At 36.2% G+C, this 25,585-nt stretch overlaps 2 protein-coding genes across 3 annotated transcripts; both read left to right on the forward strand.

The window, feature by feature from the left end:
• Positions 1-9,476: 9,476 nt before the first annotated feature.
• On the forward strand, positions 9,477-13,805 carry LOC110930900. 2 transcript variants are annotated; one of them, XM_022174294.2, is made up of 2 exons: positions 9,477-9,679; positions 11,628-13,805. In XM_022174294.2, the coding sequence occupies exon 2, from the start codon at positions 11,670-11,672 to the stop codon at positions 13,665-13,667; it is 1,998 nt and encodes a 665-aa protein (XP_022029986.1). In that variant the 5' UTR covers positions 9,477-9,679; positions 11,628-11,669; the 3' UTR covers positions 13,668-13,805. The 2 variants fall into 2 exon arrangements, with proteins under 2 accessions (XP_022029986.1, XP_022029985.1); XM_022174293.2 differs by having other exon boundaries at positions 9,478-9,679; positions 11,654-13,805.
• Positions 13,806-15,829: 2,024 nt separating this feature from the next.
• Positions 15,830-21,436, forward strand: LOC110930899 (dr1-associated corepressor). The gene is made up of 6 exons (XM_022174292.2): positions 15,830-16,036; positions 17,319-17,391; positions 18,112-18,205; positions 18,291-18,407; positions 18,511-18,574; positions 20,685-21,436. The coding sequence occupies exons 1-6, from the start codon at positions 16,004-16,006 to the stop codon at positions 21,153-21,155; spliced, it is 852 nt and encodes a 283-aa protein (XP_022029984.1). The 5' UTR covers positions 15,830-16,003; the 3' UTR covers positions 21,156-21,436.
• Positions 21,437-25,585: the final 4,149 nt, after the last annotated feature.

Below are 25,585 nucleotides of genomic sequence, written 5' to 3' on the forward strand. Positions count from 1 at the left end.
TAGCGTTTAGGATTTATAGATGAAACAAGTTAAAAGATTTTTAGACAACAAGCACACAATCATGTGAAATATACTTGTTAAGTTTATCAATTATCTACTTTATTGGGCTTGAGCTCGTAGTAATGATATTAGTGGGTAAAGAAGACAACTTTAAAGTATTAACTAGTAGAATTCTCTCGCGTGTTACAGCGAGAATTCGGTCGGCATCGTTTTAGTTCATTATGATATGGTACGGGCATTTGGCATAGCAAATAAAATAAAAAATCTAAAATGTAAAGTCATGATATGCTTAAAAAGATATACACACGTGTTTTACATTGATAAAAACCATAAAAACATATATCAGTAATGGTTTTGAAGGGGTATGGTCCCAAAAAGTCGCGCAAACCTCAGATCAGGTTGCGCGAGAGACCATACTCCTTAGCACAACAACTTGTTAACAACTACCTCGCGCGACCCACATCACATTATGATTTATCCCGCGCGAGGAAAAGCACACAATAAACTCAGATATCAACACTTAGCATAAAATAATGGTATAAATGAGCACACTAGCCCCGCGCGGGTTAGTTGCCATCCAACAAGAACCACTCAGTAGGGAAGCGCGCTGCTACCTACAGGGGTACACAGGGTACAAGTGGCAGTAAAAAGAGCCAATGAGCGTCCAACAGGCTCTGTTCAATCATGCGCCACGATCGCCTGACGATAAGTACACAAGGACGCCTACATGGCACCAATCAAGAGACGGGGACAACTGTCCCACGATCTCCACTTGTCTGCTGATGACAGAAGGACAACAAGGCCGACAACAATGACACGTGGCTCCAATCAAGGTGCGCCAGCACCGACGAGCATCTAGAAGCCACTAAGCGGTCGATGCCAGCAAGGCAAAGAGCATACCCGTTGTGTTGTCCGTTTCTGGCCCAAGGCCCATCAGCCCACAACCTCTTACACCTCTCCGGCTATAAATAGAGACCTTCATTCCTCAGGTTAAACATTCTATTCCCTCAGCTCTCACTCTCATCACTTAATTACTCTAAAAGCAGTCGCTTATTCTCACGCTGGAGCCCGGTTAAGAGGGAAACCCCCACATTCCCCTCTTAATGAGTAACGGTGTTCTGTTTTGCAGGTTAGATTAGCAAGTCGGAGCTCAAATACCCAAAAGAAGATTAACCTCTATGATAGGAACATAAACCAACCTAATTAACTCCTTAATTAGATCTGTGTTTCTTCAGGTTTCGATAGTACCGTTACCGTACTGACGTAGCTCGGTCAATATCGACATGGTATCAATGGTGTTCGGACGGTATCGGTTCGGTTTGTCATTGTGTCGATACCGGTACGGACACTCGATGTATCTTACGATACAAAAAAGATACACTATTGCAATTGCAACTTCGTTTTCAAAAAAAATATTATAAACCAAAAAACAAATATGACCAAAGTTGTTTGGATGATATTGATTCGGTTTGTCAATGTAAGGAACGGAAAAATAATTATATGCGATCCGTTTGATATCAGTTTGGCTTAATCCTCATTAAAATACCTTATGTGGATCACGCAATATGAGATTTTCTCATGTACATTCATATACACGTCGATTATGATGAATCCATAAATGGTATGAGAGTCAGAGGGTGGTCCCGAGGTTTCGGCCTTGAACCCCCTTATATCAAGCTTCTCATGATGTTTTAAAGCCTTAATACAAGATGAAGAAGACACAATATGGATGGTTCAACCCACACTTAATCCTAAAATCATTGAGCTAGTCCTAACGTTCCATTGCAGGCTACTTTCGTGGGCGTAAAACTATGCCAGCACAAAGGTCACAGACACTACAAGGTGAAAGGAACGTACAACTAATCAACACTCGCCGGGCTCTATGTCAGGCGATCCCCACGATATGCAGTCGTGAAGGGGACATACAATACAAACGACAACGATGTGTGGCCAATCACTGTGCACCATTACACCTTTCTCCAACCTCCACTAAGGGCTGATGACAGAGAGTCAAGAAGTGCATGCTTAAAAGCGACGTGCAGCCAACCACGATGTGCGATCGTACTTCCACCTCTGCAGGCACTGATTACCACAACTGAGGGAACCAAATGTATATTCCTTGACAACGTGTCTTGTCCTATCAGCCCATTTCCTTATCCAACCCTTTGGCTATAAATACCATACTCCACCAAAGGTTTAAGGATACCGATCTCCTTTCTCGTAGTCTTAACACACACTTGTTTTCCTTCTCTATAAAAAGAACACTACTCATTCTCACGCAGGATGGTGGTTACGAGAAGAACCCCACACCTTTCCTTCTCGTAACGAGCGCACAATGTTGTTTAGTTTTGCAGATCAAAACCACGAAGATCACAACTCATGTAAATGAGAGAAGAGATTAGAAGAGATAGCCCCCGGTCGAGACACTTCTCGATTTATCCCTTGCAGATTATACCTGTGTTTGTTCACATATAAACGTAGTTATATGTACACCATTGTTGGACCATAAGCAGCTACTGAAGGTGGTGGTAACTTTTGATGCTACTATACATGTCGGGTTAACCCGTTGCCGACATAGGGATTTCTTTTTATAACGCAACAAACACGTAAATGCATCCTTCAACATGTGTTAATTTTATTTTTTTTAACGGCAAATGTTACATAATCACTACTCCTAAATTATATCAAATTTACCCTATGTCAGGAATTGAATCATAGTCTCTCCTCGAGAAGCACAAAGTCTCTACCACCTTACTAAAATGGTGTGTTAATCGTGTTCTAACATGAAAAGTCAAACATTATAACAATTTTTGACATGGTATTTAAAGATTATTCTGTCATATTTATTTCTTTTAATAGCTTTGGTATTACTCCGTCAAGTTGATTCTATTTATCTCCAACTAGTCTATATGTTGATGAGATTAATGGATAAAAAGTTACCCAAAGTACGTGTTTGAAGCCTCCTAAGTCATTCTATTTAAACAAAAGACCATGGTTTGCTAAAATATAGAATATAATTTTATTTGATACAACCAATGTTTTAAAAACCGGTTTTTTATTCATACCGGGTTAGGCTCTGAAATGGTTTAACCGGTTGAACCGGGTTGTACCGGGCGGTTCAACCGGTCACTAGTTAACACTATAATTTCATAAAATACAAATTAATCTAAAAAACAATCCAATCTCAATTAAGATTTATATAACTGATTATGGTTTTATTTAAAAACAATTGTTTTCTTGTAAAATGTTATACATTTTTTAAGAGCATTTTTATTACTTATAAACAATATTGCATTGGATGATGTGAGTAATAGTTTTAATAGCGATGAAATATTGTAATGGAAGGCACTAGGTTAATTACCAACAATGGAACGTCGGTATTACCTTAATATCGTATTTTTTTATAATTAAAAAAAAATCAAATTTTAAGATAATGCAAACCGGTTCAATGGTTTGAACCGGTAGAACCGGATTTACCGGCGGTACATAAGGCTTACCGTATTTGGGTTTTACCGGCCTTTATCGTACCGAACACGTGTCTGGTATCCGGTTTAACCGGTATAACCGGCCGGTTCATACCGGTATTTAAAACATTGGATACAACTATTGTTTATGAAATTCAAACAAAATGGACAAGAAAAGTGTTAGACAACCGGTGGCAGATTTAACATTTTTTTTTTTTCAGAAAGTTTCTTTTGATAGATTTTCACAATTTTTTTCCAAGTCATATAAGATTTTCATTAATTTTCTCCATTTTTTTTTCAAACGAGGGGGTTTTTGGGACCAAGAACCCCTGGATCTGCCACCGTAGACAACACGAAAACTTGACCCACTTGAACTCTTACTAAATAAATACTTGTTTCGATATGATAGCATTAAGGATGAACATTTGATACTAGGTACCTAGGTACCGATACCAAACCGGTAGAAATATCACCCATCTTACGTAGAAATATGTAACGTAGAAATATGTAAAGCAGTCTACAACTTGCAAAGTAGTCGTTTGATATGTTCATCAAGGTGACTTTACAAATCACCCACTTTTTGATGGCTATGACTTTGCATAAATCAGAAAAAAAAACATACGAAAAAATGTTAAACCTCACACGCACGTTGCGATATGCAGTGGCGGACCCAGGAATTTTTTCATGGGGGTGCGGAACATTTTTAAAAAATTTAGGCCCCTAGGTATATAAGTAAAAAAACCGGTTCGTATCGGGTCGGGTCGGGTCATGTAAAACAAAGGAACATCAAACTAAATTTATGTAATCATAAAAAACGTGTCAAACCTTGTTACAAACATAATTAAAACGTCGACGCCCTACGGGTTTTCATTTTTTAAAATCTATCCAAAACATCATCTAAAATTAAAATTCTTAAGCAATTCTTTCTCTATATAACATAAGTTTATCGCTCCATAACATATATAATGTTTCAAATTTAATTTTAATTTTAATTTTCAACTATTCAAGCCCTAGAAATCATAACGTAAGTTGTAATCACCCTAAAAATATATAAACAACATAATCTAAAAATATATAAACAACATAATCACCCTAAAAATCATCTAAACAACCATAAAGTGGGTAAAGGTATGGGTATTACGGTGGTCGCCGGCTGCTGGACTGTTGTCGTTGGGGATGTTGTTCGTTGGCAGTGCAGGGACGCAAGAGAGAGAGAGAGAGAGAGCGGGAGAGAATTTCTAAAGGTTTTGGGCTTTAATTATTTTATTATAGTTTGAAATATTGTTGGGTTTGGTTAATGGACTAAAACTTAGTGGGCTAACTAGTTAGGAATTATAAGTGGGTAAAGGTATGGGTATTTGGGTTTAGTTAGTTAGGTATTAAAAGTTATATAATATAATTTAGGTAGTATTTTTTTTAAATAGAAGTTTACTAAAAAAATTTAAAATATAAATTGATAACACTTTTTACCTAAGGGGTGCGGACGAAAAATTTTAATGGTGCGGTCGAAAAATTCCAAGGGGTGCGGACGAAAAATTCCAAGGGGTGCGGAAGGGATTTTCGACGAAAATTAGCACTAATTTTTTTTTTCCCCGGGGGTGCGCCCGCCCACCTTAAGGTGGGCTTGGGTCCGCCCCTGGCGATATGTTGATCGCAAAACTTAGAATGAAAAACTTTCAAAAGATGAAAAATATGAGGAATTAAAGTTTAAGATAAAAAAATATTGGGGTTAAATTGTAAAAGATGAAAAACTTTGGGTTAAAAGTAAAAAAAATCAAAGGGTTAAAATGCAAAAGATAAAAACCTTTGGGTTAAAAATAAAAATCATTTTTTTTGAAAAACTCTCCATGCATAAAGTACGACGTAAAGAAACAAATTGTTGCTAATTACAGTATGAAAATAGCCGATATAAGTTAGCCATGCTTTAAAAAAACATGGTTATGTGGATGTCAGTAGGCTAAGTATTATAGATTTAATTTTGCATAAATTAACAGAATAAGTCATAGATGATAGAACCAAGTGTATATGATAATGATGCATTTCAAGCATGTTAATTATAAATTTGGTGTAATTCTAGGTGATCAACCAAATTTGGGCACAATAATTAGGAATTTGGTGTACTTATTGGCGTTCAACCAAATTTAGACGGGTAACAACCACTTTCTAAGACCCAACTTAAACGAATATTTAAATCAAACCATATAATAATATGTAATACTGAAGTATTCTCAAAGCATAGATAGTGGAAACTTTAATATTTATTTTATTACAATTTAACTTGCAGTTTAACAAGCAGCATGGTTTTTACAAAAGCTAACAACCTTGTTGAGTTGTTGTGCTACAATAGTGGTGAAGCTTGAGATTTTCAACTGAGAGTCGAAAATGTATACTCCCAAAAAAAGTTATAAAATCGAGGGGTCGAAAACGTATATACCAAAAAATTTCTATACGAAAACTACATACTCTCCAATACTAAGCGAAAAGTTCGGGGGTTCGGCCGCCCCCTCCTCCACTATGTTGCGTCCTTGGGCTACAACACTCTCATCAAAGTCACAAATTAGGCAAGCTTGAAGCTACATATAAATCAAGCACTAAAATTAAACCCAATCAAGTCTAGGCTTTCAACATGCTAAAACCTAGACACCCAATTAAGTCTAGGTTTTCAACATGCTAAAACCTAGACTTCACTTTCAAATTTGATTTCCCCGTTCGTATCATGCATCCTATGATTGTAGACGTTTTGAAAGACATAACCTCGTCAACATCCATTTCAAATCCCTCCTCTTCGAGTTAAGTTGATGATGTGTATGATATTCTTCACGTTGCATTGCATCGCATCGCATCGTGAAAAGGATGTAAAATGAGCATCGAAAACACTAGAAGTTTGCGAGTTAAATAACAACAATAACACGACATTACATAATAATAAGAAAGATGATTAAACATTTACATAAAAAATATTATAAAACAACATTAACAATATCTATATCATCCGAAACATTGATTCAAGTACGTTCTAAAACCGATTCCCGGAACGTAATCCATGACAAAGGATTGTGGTGCAATTATTTGGATCCCTTTTTTTTGAAATAAAATAAAATATTTTACAAATTTCGAATATACCATTTTGACATACTTATTTTTATCTACGATAAAAGTGAAATATAGTTGATTTTTCTGTTCTTTGCCATGAGAGACGAATTGATACCGTCCGAAGAACATCGATACCAGTACCGTATTTTTATGGTTTTTTGAACATGACAAATTTTATTAATATAATATAACTCTTTATAATTTCAAATATATTGTTACAACGTGCTTATTATTATTATCTATCATTCGTAATATACTTTATTTTTTTATTTACCTTGAAAATCGAACCAATACCATCCGAAACAACACCGATACAATTAGTCTTAACATGGCGGTATATAAGCTATACTATAATACTAACTGTTTGTTTGGTAAGAGGAAGTAACAAATCGAACCGATCCCAACCAAACAACATCGGAGTCAATACCGTTATACGTTTTTTCAGTTTTCGACGATGTAAAACACGTATTAATATCCTGTCAAACATAAATTTTTGCGGTTACTATACCGAACACTAGTATCATACCGTGCTATAACCAGCTGAATTGATACCGTACGACTACAAGGTATGGTGATGGACCATCCTTGGAGGATGATCCACCACGTAGGCGCCACGTCACATTCCTCTCTAAGATGGTCCATCCTCCAAAACTAGAGGGCATGGTAGGATGGTCCTAGTCATAGTCCTCCACCACTTTTTATGTTTTTTTATTTTTTTTAGTCTTCTTTTTTTTTTTTTACATTTAACAAATATACTAACAAAATATTTTCATTAATATTAAACCCACATTACATAAATATAAAAAAAAACATAAACTTAAAAAAAAAAACAAAGACTTAATAAAAATAAACATAGAATTAAATAATTTGATGTTTTTTCATGATGTCGTGTTGTAATTTTTTCAACATCGAACGTTTCGGCTCGGGTTCGTCCTCGACATTCATCGTCATTATTTCCCATTCCTTGAGCCGAATTTTTTCATCGGAAATTTGGATTTTCTCATTCGCCAATCGGACCTTCTCTTTTAACTTTTCTTCCGATGCACGACTTTTTTCTTCGATGCCCCGCTCCTTCGTCTTCGTTTTTTGGGCCGTGACGTCGTTGTACATTTTTAGGTGTTCCATAAACTCAACCATGTGCGGGTCCACCTTTTCCTTTTCTTTTCCCTTGGCCCGCTCCTTCTTTGTTTTGTCTCGGCCCGGTGGACGCTCCGGTTCACGTACGTTATACTCGTCTTCGTCATAGTCGGCGTCATCATTTAAGTTTATGTGACACCTCGCGTCCGATCCACCGGCGCTTAAACTACCCGTTTCCGACTTTTTTAGCGTTTCGCCATCGCCACCTCGTTAGGAATAGGGCTATATTTTGGTTCGTCTTTTACAACCATCCACGCGCGAACGTGAGGAAAGTTGGAACCATTCTTTTCCTTATACTTTTCCAATGCCATTTTGAACACATCCTCGTCGTTCCACCCGCTACGACGGTCACTTGTATATAATTTGTTATATTCCTCGCAAAACCGATCAATGGCCGAGTTCAATTTTCGCCACTTCGAGGAAACCGAGTCGAGATCTCGATACGGGCCTTGGTCCATCAAGGCGAGAAACTTGGCCAATACCTTGGACCAAAACCCCTCACCCGATTGGTTATTACCTATAAAAAAACAAACAAACAAAATTAAAAAAACAAAACAAACTTTAAAACAAACAAAATTAACAAACAAACTTACTGTTAAGAAAAAAAAAATAAACTTTAAAACTAATTAAAAAAAACTTTAAAACACACTGTTAACAAACAAAATAATAAACTTAAAAACTAATAAACCTAAAAAAAATAATCTTAAAAACTAAAATAAACCCACTGTTAACAAAAAAAAAAATAAACTTTTAAAAATTTAAACTTTAAAAAATGTAAACTTTAAAAAATGTAAACTTTAAAAAATGTAAACTTTAAAAAGATGTAAACTTTAAAAAATTACGAACCTTTTACCGGGTTGTCGGAAGTGCCAATGAAAGCCTTGGCTAAGGCTTCTTCTTCAATTGGGGTCCACTTAGTCGCCTTCGGTTTCGACGTTTGATCACCCACCACTTGTTTGCCTTTGTTTCGTTTTCCTTTCCCTTTAGGCGGTTGGGTTTCGGGCACAATCTCCACATCGTCTTCGGGTTCGGATTGGGTCGGGATCGGTTGAGGTTGAACGGGTGGGGTGGGGATCGGTTGAGGTTGAACGGGTGGGAAGTTCCAAGCACCCCGCATCATCATTTGTTGAAGGGCTTGATTTTGGGAGATTTGAGCGAATTGGTTTGGCGATTGTTGGAATGAAGCAAACACGTTCGATGAATATTGCGAGAATTGGTTCGGTTCTAGCGTTGGATAATATCCCGGAACCGAAAAAACATTTGGTTGGGTCGGATTGTTGGGAGTATTCGGGTTGTTCGAAGTGTTCGGGTTCTCCGGGTTGTTGAACGGATCCATGAAAATTATGTGGAAGAAGGTTTAGAGAATAGTGGAAGGAGTATAAAAATTATGTGAGAAAGAGGTGAATTTTTGAGGTTAATTTGGTGATTGAAAGTGAAAATGGAAGTTAAATTTATATATTTTATAAATATAGCCGTTTGGAATTTTTCAAATTATGGAATTTTTTTTTATTTTTATTTTAACGGTCATAAAGTAAAAGAGGGGCCCACTTTTTTGCATCGTCGCAAACGGCTAGAAGCCGACGGAGAGGACGGGACGGGATGGGGGCGGCACGGTGTTTGGACCGTCGCCGACCCGCGACGGATCGGGGCCGCACCCCATACCGTGTAGCCTAACAAACCGAACCGATAAGGAATATTCAAACTGGATCCGGGTCTGGGTCTGGGTCTGGGGCGGTTTTTTTTGGCAGAATTCGGACAAAACCAAATTCGGGAAGTAGAAAGATGTGGTTGCTGGTTCTGTTCAAGACAGAAGAGAGAGAAACAACGAGAACGACAGGAAGAGAGAGAACAAGGCATAGACCCAAAATTACGTTCGAAAAATTCAAGTTCCAAAACCTAATCGATCCAAATCACCGACTTACAAAACCCTAACAACAATTCATCACACCGCTGTTTTCCCCCATTTCTATCCAACCCTAACCGTTGTAAGTCAATCGATTCATTTCCGCATTTATTTCACCATTAATTTCATCTTCGCACATGTATTTGTATCAATTCGGCAACAATTCGAAGATGTGCATGCTTTAGGTCTTCAATTGTCAGATTTTGTGTTGTGTTGTTAGAAAATGTTACAATTTTGATTGTTTTTAGATGTGGATATGGTTAATTGGCTTTAGGAATGTTTGACTTTAGGTTTGTGTAATGAGTTTGACTTTGATTGTGTTTTGACCTTTGTGTTCAACATATGTGATTGGAAGATGTTGATGTTTGGAAGGTTAAATTAGTAATGGCTTTAAAGTGTTGTTATTAGCTTTTGATTTATGTGTTTGTTGTAATTGTCGTTTTAGAAACGATCGATTGTTGTTGTTTAATTGCACTGGAATTTGTGTAAACCAGGCAGGAATTAGGGTTGTTAATGGAATTGATATGAGCAGTACTAATAACTGCTAGTTATTTAACATGCTATTATTTTTACGTCACAATTTTCGGTGATAGGTGGTAAACATAGTTGTCGATGGCGAATAGCGACAAGGCACCTATAGGCTACGTAGCGAATAGCGACAAATAGTGACGGCTATTTTTTACATTAGTGGTTTGTTTGGGTAAGTAATTTAAGTAACGAGGCGTGTGTAATATGATACAAGCATGGTGGATACGCCGCTGGTACTTCCTATATATAAGTGCTTGTATGATATTACATATCGTAAATAGCGATTACACTAGAAAAAGAATTTTGAAAATTTTTATATGTATATTACATCAAAATACCCTTGTATATATGGTATTTTACATGTATATTTAACAAAAACCTATAAATCTAGCTATTTTATAGCTATATCTAATTGATATTAACATCCAAAAAAAAAAAACCCTAACTGTCGCTAAGCTCGCTATTCATCGCCATAACGTATATAGCGACACATAGTCGCATCGCCATATAGCGTGCTATAGCGACCGCTATAGCCGCTATTAACAACTATGGTGGTAAAGTTTGAGTTATCCTCATATGATGTATATCTCTTGTTGACCGGCTTTTGTATGCAATAATTGCAACTACCCTGTGCAATCCCTTGAAGAGAGAAATCTTGACGTCTGTATTTCATAAAATCGCGTGGCTTTCCAGCTAGGTGTTTGTCAATTTTGGTTTCACTACTTTCGTTGTTGTTTCATCTTTGGGTCACAGAATTTCGTGTCTATTGCATGTATTAGTCTGTCGTTTCTAACCCTTTCGTTATGCTGCCACTATTAAGAATATACGATTAAATTTTGTTTTGTTTTGTTTTGTTTGTTTTAGTTTTATTATTCAACATCATTGTAGGTTTGTAACTCGAAAGATTAAAGGCTTCTTATCTGCTTTAGTATATCGTGTGTTATTTTATATATTTTGAAAAGCATTTCTTCATTTCTTGTCTCCGAAACAACCTCCACAAAGATATATTAAGGTTAGTTGGACCCCGCAAAACCAGATTTAATACTTTTCAATATGATTCTTGATTCTTAACTTGTACCATCACTTAAACACTGACCTAGTGGACCTTACAAAGCTTGCTCAGCCAACTTCATTCTGTTACCGGATCCAGAAATCTCGATCTCTTCTCTTGCAATTGAAAAGGTTGGGTATTTTGTGTCAACGTAAACCTCAACAATATATATACATTATACAAATATGCTTTGTCTACTTGTTGAGATGCATTTGTCGAATATGTATTCGATATTTCATCCATTAGACATGTGTTAGCGCTTGACTGAAAATTGTGTTTGTGTCTATTAGTATTAACAGATCACTGTTTTTGTTATGCTTATATTAGACAACTTTTTATGTGACATCTGAATATCCCTAGAGGCTAGTATAGATTGGCCTTTATTTTTATTTAAAAAAATACATGACAAGATAATATGCTTTCGCTTATATTTTTTCTTCATTTTATTTAGTGAGTAAGTGATACATTCAATTGTAGAAATCTGGAGCTCACAATGTCGCCTGCATCTAAGTCAAAGTCAAAGGACAAAAGGGCTGCTGGCAAGGACCCACAGAAGTTGTTAACTAAACCGACATCCAATGCTAATACTGGTGTTCCCGCTAGTGGTTACAATCCACTTTTGGGGACTTTTCATACACTCGATACCACACCCGTGTCTACCGCTCCATCTATTCACATAAACGGACGTTCTCGTAATTTTGACGATTTAGACGATCATAACGGAAATTCTGTTGCGGGGGTTGAATATGATACATTGTCCAACAACGGTAGTTGGTCAGGTGAATCTGAAGACCACAAAGACAAAATTTCTCAGTTATCCACCCGCCATGACACAATTCCGGGGGTGGATAACGATAAACGTGAAAAAATTCGTCAAAAAAACGAGAAAAAACATCAACGCCAAAAAGAAAGACGAGCGCAAGAACTCCATGAAAGATGTAGCGGTTATTTAATGTCGAGAAAACTAGAATCGCTCGCTCAACAGCTAGTGGCGATGGGATTTTCGTCAGAACGTGCAACAATGGCTCTTATATTGAATGATGGTAGAGTTGAACAGTCAGTTGCATGGTTGTTAGAAGCCGGTGAAGATTCAAACAACCACCACGAGCATAATAACAGTTACGGTGGCGGTAATTTGAAAATCGATATATCAGAAGAGCTTGCTCAGATTACCGAAATGGAACTAAAGTTTAAATGCTCAAAACAAGAGGTTGAACGTGCTATTGTTGCTTGTGAAGGCGATCTTGATCAGGCGGCAGAAACCTTAAAAGTTCAGAAACAGGAACAACCTCCTGCGGCCCCGCCAAAGGTTGAAGAAACCAGTGTTTGTTCGACTCCTGTTAACAGTAAGCTTTCGTTGACCTCGAGACCGGTATCAAAAGCTATACCTATACAACAGAAACCAGACGAGAAAGATTTTAATTACAACTACACAAAATCGTCTGTTGGACCCACACCAACAGACGTCGGGATGAAAAACGTTCAATTGCTGAAGAAAATACCATCGATTTCGTCAGTTAGTACTCCATCCGTAGAGAAGAGGTGGCCCCCGGTGGTAGGTGGGTCGAACGCTAACGCAAACTCGTCGGTCTCTTACTCTTTAACTTCACCATTGCAGGCGGCACCACCGCCTGCTAAAATCGAGCCCCGATACGCGAATCCCGGGACTGAATTAAGGAACCTTCAGTTAGGGTCGGTTCGGGAACCAGTTATCGTGATGCAGCGGCCCAAATCGAAGAACGTTACATCGAGTGTAAGCTCGTCATCGTCTGCATCTGTTTCTGATTGGCATCCAAATGTTGTTGAGCCAGTAATGAATATGAGTTCAAACGGGTTTTCACATGTGCCCTCTACTACAAGAAGCTTTAACGGTTCAAGCTTCGGGAGTACGGTCAACAATTCCCAGTCGTATGACCCGTTCCATTATCAGCAGCATCAGCAGCAGCAACAGCATCAGCCGCTTCCTCAGCAGCATTATCCGTCAAGCAGTGGCTCGTTTGACCATTTTAGTCAACAGGGTGGTTCTATGAATCATTACAACAACGGTGGTATGTGGAACAGAACGGTTGGTACCAACAGCACTCCTACCTTAGCAGCGGCTTCTTCTCTCGGGCTTTTCTCCGGATTGGGCTCAAACGGATTGTCCGGCCCATCATCTCCTGTAGACTGGAACGCGTGTGACTCGTTGCAGTTTGATTACACTAACATCGACTGGAGTCTAGACCGGATTCATCTTCCACCTAGTAGTCCATCAAGGCACAATGGTATGTGGATGGGTTCAGGACGTGGTGGTGGTAAGACCGCTACAAGACCGCCAGTGGGTATGCTATCGAACGGGAATAACAGACTTTCGATGGGTTTGCGTTCAGATGGGGTAGGTGCGGTGGGCCCTGAAGCATCTGCAGGTGGTTCTCGTGAATGGACTTCGGCTTTTGAAGAGAAAGAGTTGTTCAGTTTCCCCAGACAGTTTGTTTCTTCACCTTCTCTTTAAAGAAGGAAAAAAAATCATGATGAACAGATAAATAAAATTACAGGGGGTGAAAAAACAATAAGAAAACAGAACAGTAAAACATGTGTTGGGATTTAATGTTTTTCTTGGTTTTTTCAATCATGCCTGCTTCCTTTGCTTCTTGTTTGTGTGTTTTATTTAGATTCTGATGTTGGTAGCGAAAAAAGCATTTTCCTTTTGAGGGCCGTAGGTATCTGTTATCGAGAGCAAAGGCTGCTATAACAGCGCGTACACCACAGATAGAAGTTACACATGTTTTGGATCCTGTTATACAAGTTTATAAGAACAAGTCTTATTGATAAAAAGAAACTGACCATAGGTTTTTTGCATGAGTCGGGTTGGGTCTGTTTTAGGCTTAAACACGAATTAGAGGAGGTACACCACTCGATCTGGCATATAGAATGACAAGATTACTTGTTCGTTATCTACAAAACAATTACGCGTTGAAAGAGGATTTGTTCCTTAGAGCACCCGCAATGTGGGTGTCCGATCTGATCCGTTCTACGTGGAACAAGTACCAGACAATGGGGTGGTTCTTACACGTTGTGGAGATCGTCGGGTGGAGAAGCTCAGAGGAGAGATCCGTAGATTCGGACTACACTCGGACAAGTGTTCATTTTCAAGTAAAATGTAGTTGACTTAAAAAAGGTTCACACCATAGAAAACCTACATAATTAATTGAAGTTTACTATGTAAACTTAAAAAAATTGGATATGGATGTCCTCCACCCGTATTTAAGAGAGAACTGAAAATTCATGGGTGAAATTGAGGGGTGTAACATATTATAGCTGATATGTCATAGCTATTAGAATATAGCCGTTGGAATATAGCAGTTGAGATATTTAATTTAAGAGAGTAAATTGCCAAAATCGTCCCTAAGGTTTGGACATGTTTGTCAGTTTCATCCAAAACAAGTTTTTTGTACCATATTGCCCTTCACGTTTGGGATTTTTTTTGCCATTTTCATTCAAATGTCTAATTTGAGGTATTTTTTCTGGCAAATATTTGGATGAAAATGACACAAAATCATAAACCTCAGGGACGATTCTTACAAAAAAAGTTAGACGTTTAGATGAAAATGACAAATTAGCCTAAAAAGGACAATATGATAGAAAAAAGCTGTTTTATATGAAACTGACAATGTGCCCAAACCTCAAGTATGATTTTGGTAATTTACTCAATTTAAAATTAATTTATAGCCATTGGAATTATGTTTCTTTTTCTGTTGCTTTTATTAAAATTAGTTTTAGGTGAAATAAAATTTATTATTTAACTATAAACTGACAGAAAATAATCTAAAAAGTATATTAAAATAATGTAAAAGTAAACGATAATGTAGAGTATAGGATGTAGTTTGTGAAGGTTTGTGGCACTTACTCCATTGTAAAAAGTAAAATTTTGAAAATGTGATGTGATACTAAGGGGATGTTTGTTTACTAAGTGGCTGTTTGTTTACATCTTAATGAGACTTTTAATGGTTCATACATTTTATTGGTTTAGCGCTTAATAATTTAGACTGTTTGTTTTACGAGCTGATGTCTGAATGGTTCAGACATTTGTCTCTGAATGGTTATGTATTATACTGAGGGGCTGTTTGTTTACCTCTTAATGAGGCTCTTAATGGTTCAGACATCTTACTGGTTCATCACTTAATGGTTCAGACTGTTTGTTTCACGAGCAGATGTCTGAATGGTTCAGATATTTGCCTCTGAATGGTTAAGCATTATACAGCCTCTTAATGTTTCAGACCTCTTACTAGTTCAACAATTAATGGTTCAAACATCTTACTAGTTCAACATTAACCATTTAGATGTTGCCAAACAGCCCCTGCGTCTGATTGTCTGAATGGTTAAGACCTCTAATCTGAATTGGTCAGACATTTTTCCTCTGAACGGTTAAGCATTATACTGGCTTTTAATGATTCAGATCTCTTACTGGTTCAACACTTAATAGTTCAGACCTTTTATTAATTCAGCACTTAACAATTCATAAGTAGCCAAACAGCCCCCTAACGTGAATTTGTGAATTTTATACGATGGAGAACATCAAAGTATAGTGGTCATGTTTATCACCCCAAAAAGTGGAGGGGCTAAAATATAACTTAAAATGATATATGATGTACACACGTGTACGATGATTGGCTCACGATCGATAAATTCTCGAAAATTTCGGGCTCTTCTTCTGACTTTTTATTTCCTTCTTTTTCTGTTATTCGTATGTTCAGTTTTTCAATTCTAGGGTTTCTTTTTCATAACGTAGGAACTCTTAGTTAGGTTTTTTTTCTTAGAATTCCATTAATTTTACAACCTTCAATCGATATGAGGAAGAAGCTGGATACTCGTTTCCCCGCGGTAACTACTTTTATCCCTTTTAGGTTAAAATTTGAACTATAAGATTATTCATATGATTTTTTTTTATCTTTATATGCGTGTTTTTTTGTAATAAAATATCGTGGAATTGTGCAAAGTTTTGAAGCATGTTGTTTGGTTCATTTCTGTGTTTCTAGAATTTGACATTTATGTTATCAGGTGGTTATTGTGTTTATGTTATATATATATATATATGAGTTTCCATAATGATGTTTAAAAGATATTAAATGTACCTTATATGTGTCATATTAATTAAAACCAATGTTTTAAAAATCGGTTCAAACCGGCCGGTAGAACCGGTTGAACCGCCCGGGACACCCGAGTAAACCGTTTCTGAGCCAAATCTGGTATGGTATAACAACCGGATTTTAAAACATTGATTAAAACAATGGTTTTAAAAAACGGCTGAGGCGTGCGCCTCAAGGCGCGGCTCAAGGCGAAACGGCCAAAAAACGATTCTGAGGCGCGCCTCAGGGGGTTTATGTTGTACGTGCGCCTCAGAGGGGCTGAGGCGCTAAAAAGCCTGCGCCTCATGTGCACCTCAGGGGTTTTTGATACTTGTTTTTGATGTTTTTGAATTTTTGTGTCAATTTCAAGCAATTTATGTCTTTTTTATGTGTGTTTTTGATCATTTTGATGAATTTGATGATGAATTTAGTTAGTATTATTATTTTTATAAGATATATAATTTTTATATTTATTTTTTAATTCCGCCTCGTGCCTACGCCTCGGTTCGCCTCGAGGCTTACGCCTCGTGAGGCGAAGGGAAAAGGCCTCAAAACTCGTTTCCGTTCTTTTAAACCTTGATTAAAACAACGTTCAATAGTAAATTAGATAAATACGTTTACGTTTGTGCGAATGACCAACGGAAAATATGGATGGTCAATTTGTCGGATTGACGAAAGCTTGCGGAAACATTTGGGGCTTTTGAGGTGAAGAATTGAAAATCGATGTTTGTTTATATTTGGAGATAGAATCTTAAACGTGTATCACGAATTCACGATTGATACGTTTGTGGGTTGGAATAGATAGAATGTGTAAATTTACAAAAGATAAAATGGTATTACCTGTAGTGTTACTCGAATTGTCGAGAAGCCGGTTTATATTTACTTCTGTATGTTTTAGATTTTTCGTTTGATTCTAGATATAGTGTTTTTGATTTTATTTGTTATGTTATAATCTTTACATGTATGTTCAGTTCTCATTATTGGTTAGAGATGTCATACGCATGTTATGTTATTGTTATTTTTTTTTAATTAAATAGGCTCGAATTAAAAAGATAATGCAAGCTGACGAGGATGTCGGGAAGATTGCCATGGCTGTTCCTCTTCTAGTCTGTAAGTAACATTGTAACACCTCGTTAACTTATTAGTTTACGTAGTTAATTGCTTTGACCTTTGGAGTTTAGAGTGAAGCGAATCATGTAACGGTTCCAAAATCTATACGATTTAATATCATTTATGTACACAAAACTCGAACAAAAAGTACTACGAAATTGTTGCGACATGTGAATGTAAAAGGTTTTAGAGTAAATTACAAAAATCGTCCTTTATGTATGTCACTTATTGCAAACTGTGTCCTTTATCTTCAATAATTACAGAAAACGTACTCGATGTTTGCAAACCCTTGCAAGTTATGTCCTTTAGCCCTAACCCAGTTAATTTTTTTGTGGTTAAATCTGACCAAATGGACCCCACATGAGGGTATTTTGGTCATTTTACTCCCATGTGGGGTCCATTTGGTCAGATTTAACCACAAAAATACCCTCATGTGGGGTCCATGTGGTCAGATTTAACCATAAAAATTAACTGAGTTAGGGCTAAAGGACATAACTTGCAAGGGTTTGCAAACATCGAGTACGTTTTCTGTAATTATTGAAGACAAAGGACACAGTTTGCAATAAGTGACATACGTAATGGACAATTTTTGTAATTTACTCAAGGTTTTAATAAAAAAACAGGAGCGTGTTACGTTTGACATCCGATGTCAAATATGGTCAATTTGATAACGGGAGTATGCCCTACGGCAAAGTTTTGACTTTTACTTGACCAATGCAGCCAAAGCTCTGGAACTATTTCTACAAGATCTCTGTGACCGAACATATGAAGTCACTCTTCAAAGGGGAGCAAAGACTTTGAATTCTACGCACTTGTAAGTACACCCCCCCCCCCCCACCAACAGAAATGGTCATATCATAAATTTTACGCTGATTTAATTTACATTTATTATTTTGCAGAAAGCAATGTGTTCAGAGCTTTAATGTGTTTGACTTCCTAAGAGACATCGTCGGTAAGGTTCCTGATCTTGGCGGTTCTGATGCTGCAGGGGAGGACAGATCTGCACCTAAACGAAGGTTTGCGTAGTTTTAATTTTTTAATGTAACAACTTCATAGTTTACAAACAAAAAAATAGGTTTTACATATGGTGATATTGCTTTGATACTTTAATATACACAGGAAAGTTGCTGATGGTGACCATAATGACGGTGATGAAATTGAAGACTCAAAAAGGGATAAGCGGGTAAGATTTGTGTCCATGTTTGATTGGCCCGTAAATAGATTACTCTTTTAGCCTTTTATAACTCTAGTATAAACTAATGGGCCCCGTTTATCTGGCATGACAAGTGGAAATGCCATTGGGGCATCGGGTGTCCCCTTTTAAATGAAGACGTTAAATTTTCGAGTAAATTGCCAAAATCGTCCATGAGGTTTAGGCCTGTTTGCCAGTTTCATCCAAAATGATTTTTTTTGTGCCAAATTGTCCACTTTTGGTATTTTTCGCCATTTTCATCCAAACCACCAACTCAATTTACCTTTTCTGTTAAGTTGAAGGATATTTGGATGGAACTGGCAAATATAAAACCTTAGGGACGATTTTGGCAATTTACTCAAACTCTTTTTAATTTCTTTTATTTAATTAATTTTGTCACATATATATAAAACAAATTATACATGCAGTTTTTATAAAAAAAAAATTAATAGTTTTATCACATAATTTTTATAAATTTTCATCCAACCCACTAATTCAATTTATTTTTTTTCTGTTAAGGTGAAGGATGTTTTAAATTTTATAAATTAAGACATAAATTAATTTCCAGTTTTTTATATAGTTCCTAGTGACCTACTGAAGTTTTTGTAACTAGGAATGAGACTCCTGAACCTTTTTTGTCCGGCTGTGTAACGTTTCCGAAACATGAGATTAATGCCAGTTTATTGAGTGGAACAATCTTTCTGTTATAGTTGATTGATAAATTGAAATTTATGGAATATGTAGTCTTACCAAAGCGGTAAGCGAACGGTTCGATCTTCGAGATACATGGTTTTGGATAAAAAATCAATACCAATAGTAGCCTGTATTGCGCATACGAATTCAGAGTAAACTCATTAGAGAGAGCAACATAGCAAAAAACATACGAATAAAAATACAAATTGGGGTTGTCATGATACTAACATAAGTTCCTTTGTTTTAAAGTTTCTAGTTATAAACCTCTATAGGGGCGCTTTGGTCATTTAAAAACTTCATACTGTATTGAACATTTAAACTTCCACAACATAAACCAGTATAAAGGTCATTTGGTCATTTACAAAAACTTTAGTAGGTCACTAGGAACTATATAAAAGAAAATGGAAATTAATTTTTGTCTTAATTTATAAAATTTAAAACATCCTTCACCTTAACAAAAAAAAAAAAAACTGAGTTAGTGGTTTGGATGAAAATTTATGAAAATTATGTGACAAAACTATTATTATTTTTTTATAAATACTGCATGTCTATTCTGTTTTATATATACGTGTGACAAAATAAATTAAATAAAAGAAATTAAAAAGAGGTCAAGTAAATTGCCGAAATCGTCCCTGAGTTTTTTTTTTTATATTTGCCAGTTTCATCCAATTCCAAATATCTTTCAACTTAACAGAAGAAGTAATCTGGTTAGTGGTTTGGATGAGAATAGCAAAAAATGCCAAAAGTGAAGGGCAATTTGGCACAAAAAAGCCGCCATTTTGGATGAAACTGGCAAACATGCCTACACCTCAGGGATGATTTTGGCAATTTACTCTATTTTTTTAATCAAAAAGCTCTTTTTCTCATAATCTTGTCCCACATTGACCAGTTGACCACTAGCTTTACTTATGAAGTTGGACTCATAACTTTTATTTTCTTTTAATGTGTATGTAACTGAAAAACATGATAGTACAGTCAACGGTGTGACGATTCTGTCCGTGTACGATTCTTTCTACAAAAATTTGTTCGCTAGAACAATCATCTTAGTCAACTTTGACCACATTCATCTTGGTCAACTTTGACCATATCTGGAAACTTTAGTTTATCCATCTATTTGTAGTTGTACTCATCATTTATTGCTTAATCTTAAAAGGTATCAATGTCAATACGTTTACTTACAAATCGGTCAATCTGGGATACGAAAAAATTAAATCGTTATTGAACTAATAAACTTTTTGTTATCAAATTTGACACACTTAGTCGTTTATAATCATTTTATGTTCTTTTTTATTACAAAAGCGGTTCTAGGTCAGCATGATCTGTCTCGGCCACACAATATACATGTTCTCTCTCAGGCCTGTTTTTTGATCGAAAAACAAGACATTTACCAAATTACCCTTTTTTGCAGCCCGAAATTCTCCATGCAAACGGGAGCGGTAGAGGAAGAGGAAGGGGTCGAGGCAGGGGTCGTGGTAGACCAAGTCGAGCAGATAAAGAAGCCTATGCAGCAGCAGCCGCAGCTTACGACAAACACGAAACAAATTCCAGTATCAGCGATAAGCCAAAGCCAAACTCAACTCTTGATTCACTAGAAGATGCTGACTCGAAAGAGAATCAGAATCTAGCAGGTGTGAAGGCCGAAGACACGGTCAAAGTTAGGAACTTTGACCTCAACTTAGACCTGGACGAGAATGGAAACTCACCCGTTATTCCGGCAGTCACACCGCCAAAACAGGCCGTTGAAATGGAAATGAAGCCCCATGAGTATCCTGGTTGGTCAATGACAGATGTCGAGAAAATGGTTGTTGATCCGCTTAAACTTGCAAGCTTTAACAGCAGGGTAGATGAAGATGATGAAGATTATGACGAAGAAGGATGATTATGTTTTTTGTCGGGAATCCTCGTACAGTTTGGTTTGAAAGATTCCTTGTTTAGTAATGACAGTGTAGATGCTGACTTATGGTAGACAGAGATAGGCTGTAGGCAGACATGGAAGCAAGGGGAAGTTAGTTGCAAATCTTTCCTTTTTTGTTTTTTTTTTGTTTTTAAATTTATTTGCTTAGATTTATGTTGTTGACTGTTTTACAAATGTAAATACTTGTTGGAACAATTTCTTAGATTTTGTTGATGGTTTTCTTTTGTAGTAGGGAATTTTTATATAACTAGGATTTTGACCCGCCGCGCGTTGCGGCGGCGTCAAAAGTTAAAATAACTATGAAAACATATTTTTACACAAAAAAAAAATAGGTCGCCATCGAATAAAAAAAAGTGTTATATTTAACTCACTCGCTTTCGAACACAATTTACGAACGTACAAAAAATAAGTATAAAAACATATTATATTTGACCAAACTCGTTTCAGGAAAAAGTTTATGTCAAAACGTGAGACGTTTACGTTGAAACGTGAATTTAAACCGACAGGTACGTCAAAACTGGCATACGCCACTCGTTAATGTGTGGCACCTTAGTTGTTTATAGCTGACGACATCATCATACTCAGTAAATCCCACCAATAGCAAAGCAAAGGTAGGGTCTGAGGAGGGTAAGATGTAGACGGCACATTATGTAATGTGTTAGCTATATGAAAACACGTGTTTTGACGTATCCGATCTAACTCGGTGTAACCTATATAAGCATTGCTCTTACAGTGTACGATGACGACATTAATGTGTAATACCGGCACGTAACATTACGCGTTTTTATATTTTATTACACACAGTACGTTCATGACATTAACGTCATTTGAAATAAATAAAAAAAAGTATGTCTCAGTCGTTGCGGCGTAAAGTTGCAACAATATTTTAAACAACCGTGTAAAATCGTAAAAGTAATTTAGACATTAACATGGTTAAACATAGATAAAAAAAGTATTGTAATGTATGACACGCTATGGTCCAAAATCGTAAAAGCAATTCAAAGAAATGAGACGTCAAATTATAAGTAGAAAAGGTTGGTGAATCAAAGTTATCAATTACCAAAAATTAGAAGTGAATGTTTAACTTACTTAAAGAATAGGGGGTGTAGGTGTCAATTTAAAAAGTGTAAGGACCAACTTGTATTTTTAGAATCTAGTACATAAATATTTTACTATTTATAATAAGTAATTAATTTTAATAAATCAAAGTAACAAGTATGATGACATAAAATTAAAACTCCTTTTGAGAAAAAGGGAGGAATCACATAATAATAAAACACCATACCTCAGTTGAGAAAAAGAAAGATTAAAAAGAATAGGAGGAGGAATCACATGATACTACCAGTTTAAGAAAAAAGAAAGACTCAGGGACTCGAACTCCGGACCTCTGGTTTAGTTTAATGCGTAGCAACCATCAGAACATAATCTATTTTGATACCTTATAGTCAAATATTGTTTATATAAAATGAAAGGCGGTGGTTGTGATGTGACACCACCGACTTTGTACTTTAAGTTATATTATAATTAATAAAAGCATAAAATGCAATTTTACCCCTTGGCTTTAGACCCTATTGGTACTCTTACCCCCTAAAACCAAAATCCTGCTGTCCACCCCCGGACGAATCTCAATCGCCTCAATCTGTTGTTAAATAACTTACGTTCTGTTAGTGGTCATGTGAAATGATCGTTTTACCCTTTCTTATTACCCCCTGTTCTTTATAACAAGAAAACATATTATCCCCTGCACAACTCTTTACCATTCCCATTTAATCTATTTGACCTTGGATAGTCAACACCTTAAATTGGTTGACCCACGCAAAGTCAAAGACTGCAACTATAATCAAAATCAAACTGTAATTAAACTAATCATGTGATTAATAGCTATTATGAATTCCTAATCCTAATTCCAAAATTGTGATCAATGCTGTGATTATCATAAGAATGCACAAATCAAACTTAATAAACAACCGTTAAATGATACATAATTTACACTTACAAACCATGTTAATTCGAGCTAAAACGACCGTTAAAACTATATGTGGTTACCTCGAACATCTCTTAGTAGGGCGAGGAACATAGTTGGGATCAACATTTCGTTTTGTGAACTCGGGTTTGATGTTCTGTTCATCGCCGGTGGTTCGTTCTTCGTTGGAGACTCAAGAGTGGAGGGTAGGTTAGGTGTGAACGACGGGGAGTAAGGGTGAAGCATGTTCTATTTACAAGGGTTTGTTTATGACTTGGTTTAGTAACCAAAGTCGAAATTACCATAATACCCTAGATTTACCAACGAAAACCATTGACCATTAACATTTCTGTGTTGACTTTAACAGCGTAAGGCCGTAGGGTCCAAGGTCGATTAAATTGGCCATCGTTAGGGGGTAAGACAACATTTTTTTGGTTTTAAGGGGTCAGAGTGTCAGCGGGGTCTAAAGCTAGGGGTAAAATTGCATTTTACTCAAACTATAATGATCGTGCATTAATACTAAAATCGGATCTGCCCCTATCTCCATTATGCGAAATCGAATCCATTGAAGAATCAATCGATTACGAAACATTTGGGGCTAGGGTTTGTGTTTTTATTTTTTTGTCTCTAGGAACTAGGTTTTGTTAAGTTTGGGCATTTTTCCATATTTAACACTCTTTCATCTTCACTAATTTATATTTGGTCCCCAAACTTGTAAATATATATTTAAAAAGCATAAAATCAACTAATATATATATAGAGGAAGGTTAACGTACATTACAACGTACATCACGCACGACAAGAAATTACGCACGTTCATTTTAAAATCATGCACGTTATAACTCAAAAATCCAAAATCACGCATGTTGAAACACAATAATCACGCATATTGAAAACATTAATTACGCATGTTATAGAACAAATCACGCACGTTGTTGTACGTGAAGTACGTTAAGCCGTAATGTACAATATACTTCTTCAATATATATATATATATATATATATATATATATATATATATATATAGGGGACCGCTAAAATGAGAACCACCTCGAGTTGTAAGAACCGTGAGAACTACACCGTACGGGGCGAGGTGGACCAATTTTTTTTTCATAAACGTAGTTGCGTGTATTATAAACATATTTGTAAAAAAATGTCGTGTGTGTAGTTTTGAGCACCACAAGTTTGTGTTTACGGGTACCGTAAATCTAACCGGAAAATTTACGGGTACCGTAAACACAAACTTGTGATGCTCAAAACTACACACACGACATTTTTTTTGAATTTCTTTTACAAATGTGTTTATAATACACACATCTACGTTTATGAAAAAAAATTTGGTCCACCTCGGCCCGGATCAAAAAGTTCTCACGGTTCTTACAACTCGAGGTGGTTCTTATTTTAGCGCAATTCTATATATATATATATATATATATATATATATACATATATATATATATATAGAGTAGGAGTTGGGTGGAAAGTCTATTTTACCTAGAAAGTCTAGGAAGGAATAAGAATTGGACATGTGTCATTGAGGGATTTTAAGTAGAAGGGCTATCATGTAATTTCACATTTTAATTTTAATTTTGGAATGTATCTTCATTAACTAAAATTCCATGATTTTCGGAATTTTTATTATTTTCGAATTCAAATCTGGAAGTCAATGTGTTTATTTGAAAACTATCAGCATGTTCTTAGTGATGTGTGTTACCAGTTAGAGAGGTTGAAGTCAGTGTGTTTTAACACTCTGAAGTCAATATATAATCAGGTTGTGTTTTAACAGTTCTTTTGCATTTAACAATCTGAATGTGTTTTATGTTATTGTCTATGTCACATTACATCGCATATTCCATTGTTCAGAAGATTACTGGAATTTATCAGCATGTTCTTGGTGCTGTGTTTTAACAGTTTACAGGGCTAAAGTCAATTTTTTTGATAGATCCCACAATATAAAGACGGTAAAACACATGGTATGAATCTGATTGCTGTTAAAACACAACTGTATGAATTTGAATGCTAAAACACAACTGTATGAATCTGATTGCTGTTAAAACACAACTGTATGAATCTGAATGCTAAAACACAAGTGTATGAATCTGCTTGCTGTTAAAACACAACTGTATGAATCTGTTTGCTGTTAAAACACAACTGTATGAATCTGAATGCTAAAACACAACTGTATGAATCTGCTTGCTGTTAAAACACATCTGTATGAATCTGGATGCTAAAACACAACTGTATGAATCTGAATGCTAAAGCACAACTGTAAGAATCTGCTTGCTGTTAAAACACATCTGTATGAATCTGCTTGCTGTTAAAACACAACTGTATGAATCTGGTTGCTGTTAAAACACATCTATATGAATCTGAATGCTAAAACACAACTGTATGAATCTGCTTGCTGTTAAAACACATCTGTATGAATCTG

This window comes from Helianthus annuus, chromosome 3 (genome assembly GCF_002127325.2).
Source record: "Helianthus annuus cultivar XRQ/B chromosome 3, HanXRQr2.0-SUNRISE, whole genome shotgun sequence".
NCBI classification, from domain to species: Eukaryota; Viridiplantae; Streptophyta; class Magnoliopsida; order Asterales; family Asteraceae; genus Helianthus; species Helianthus annuus.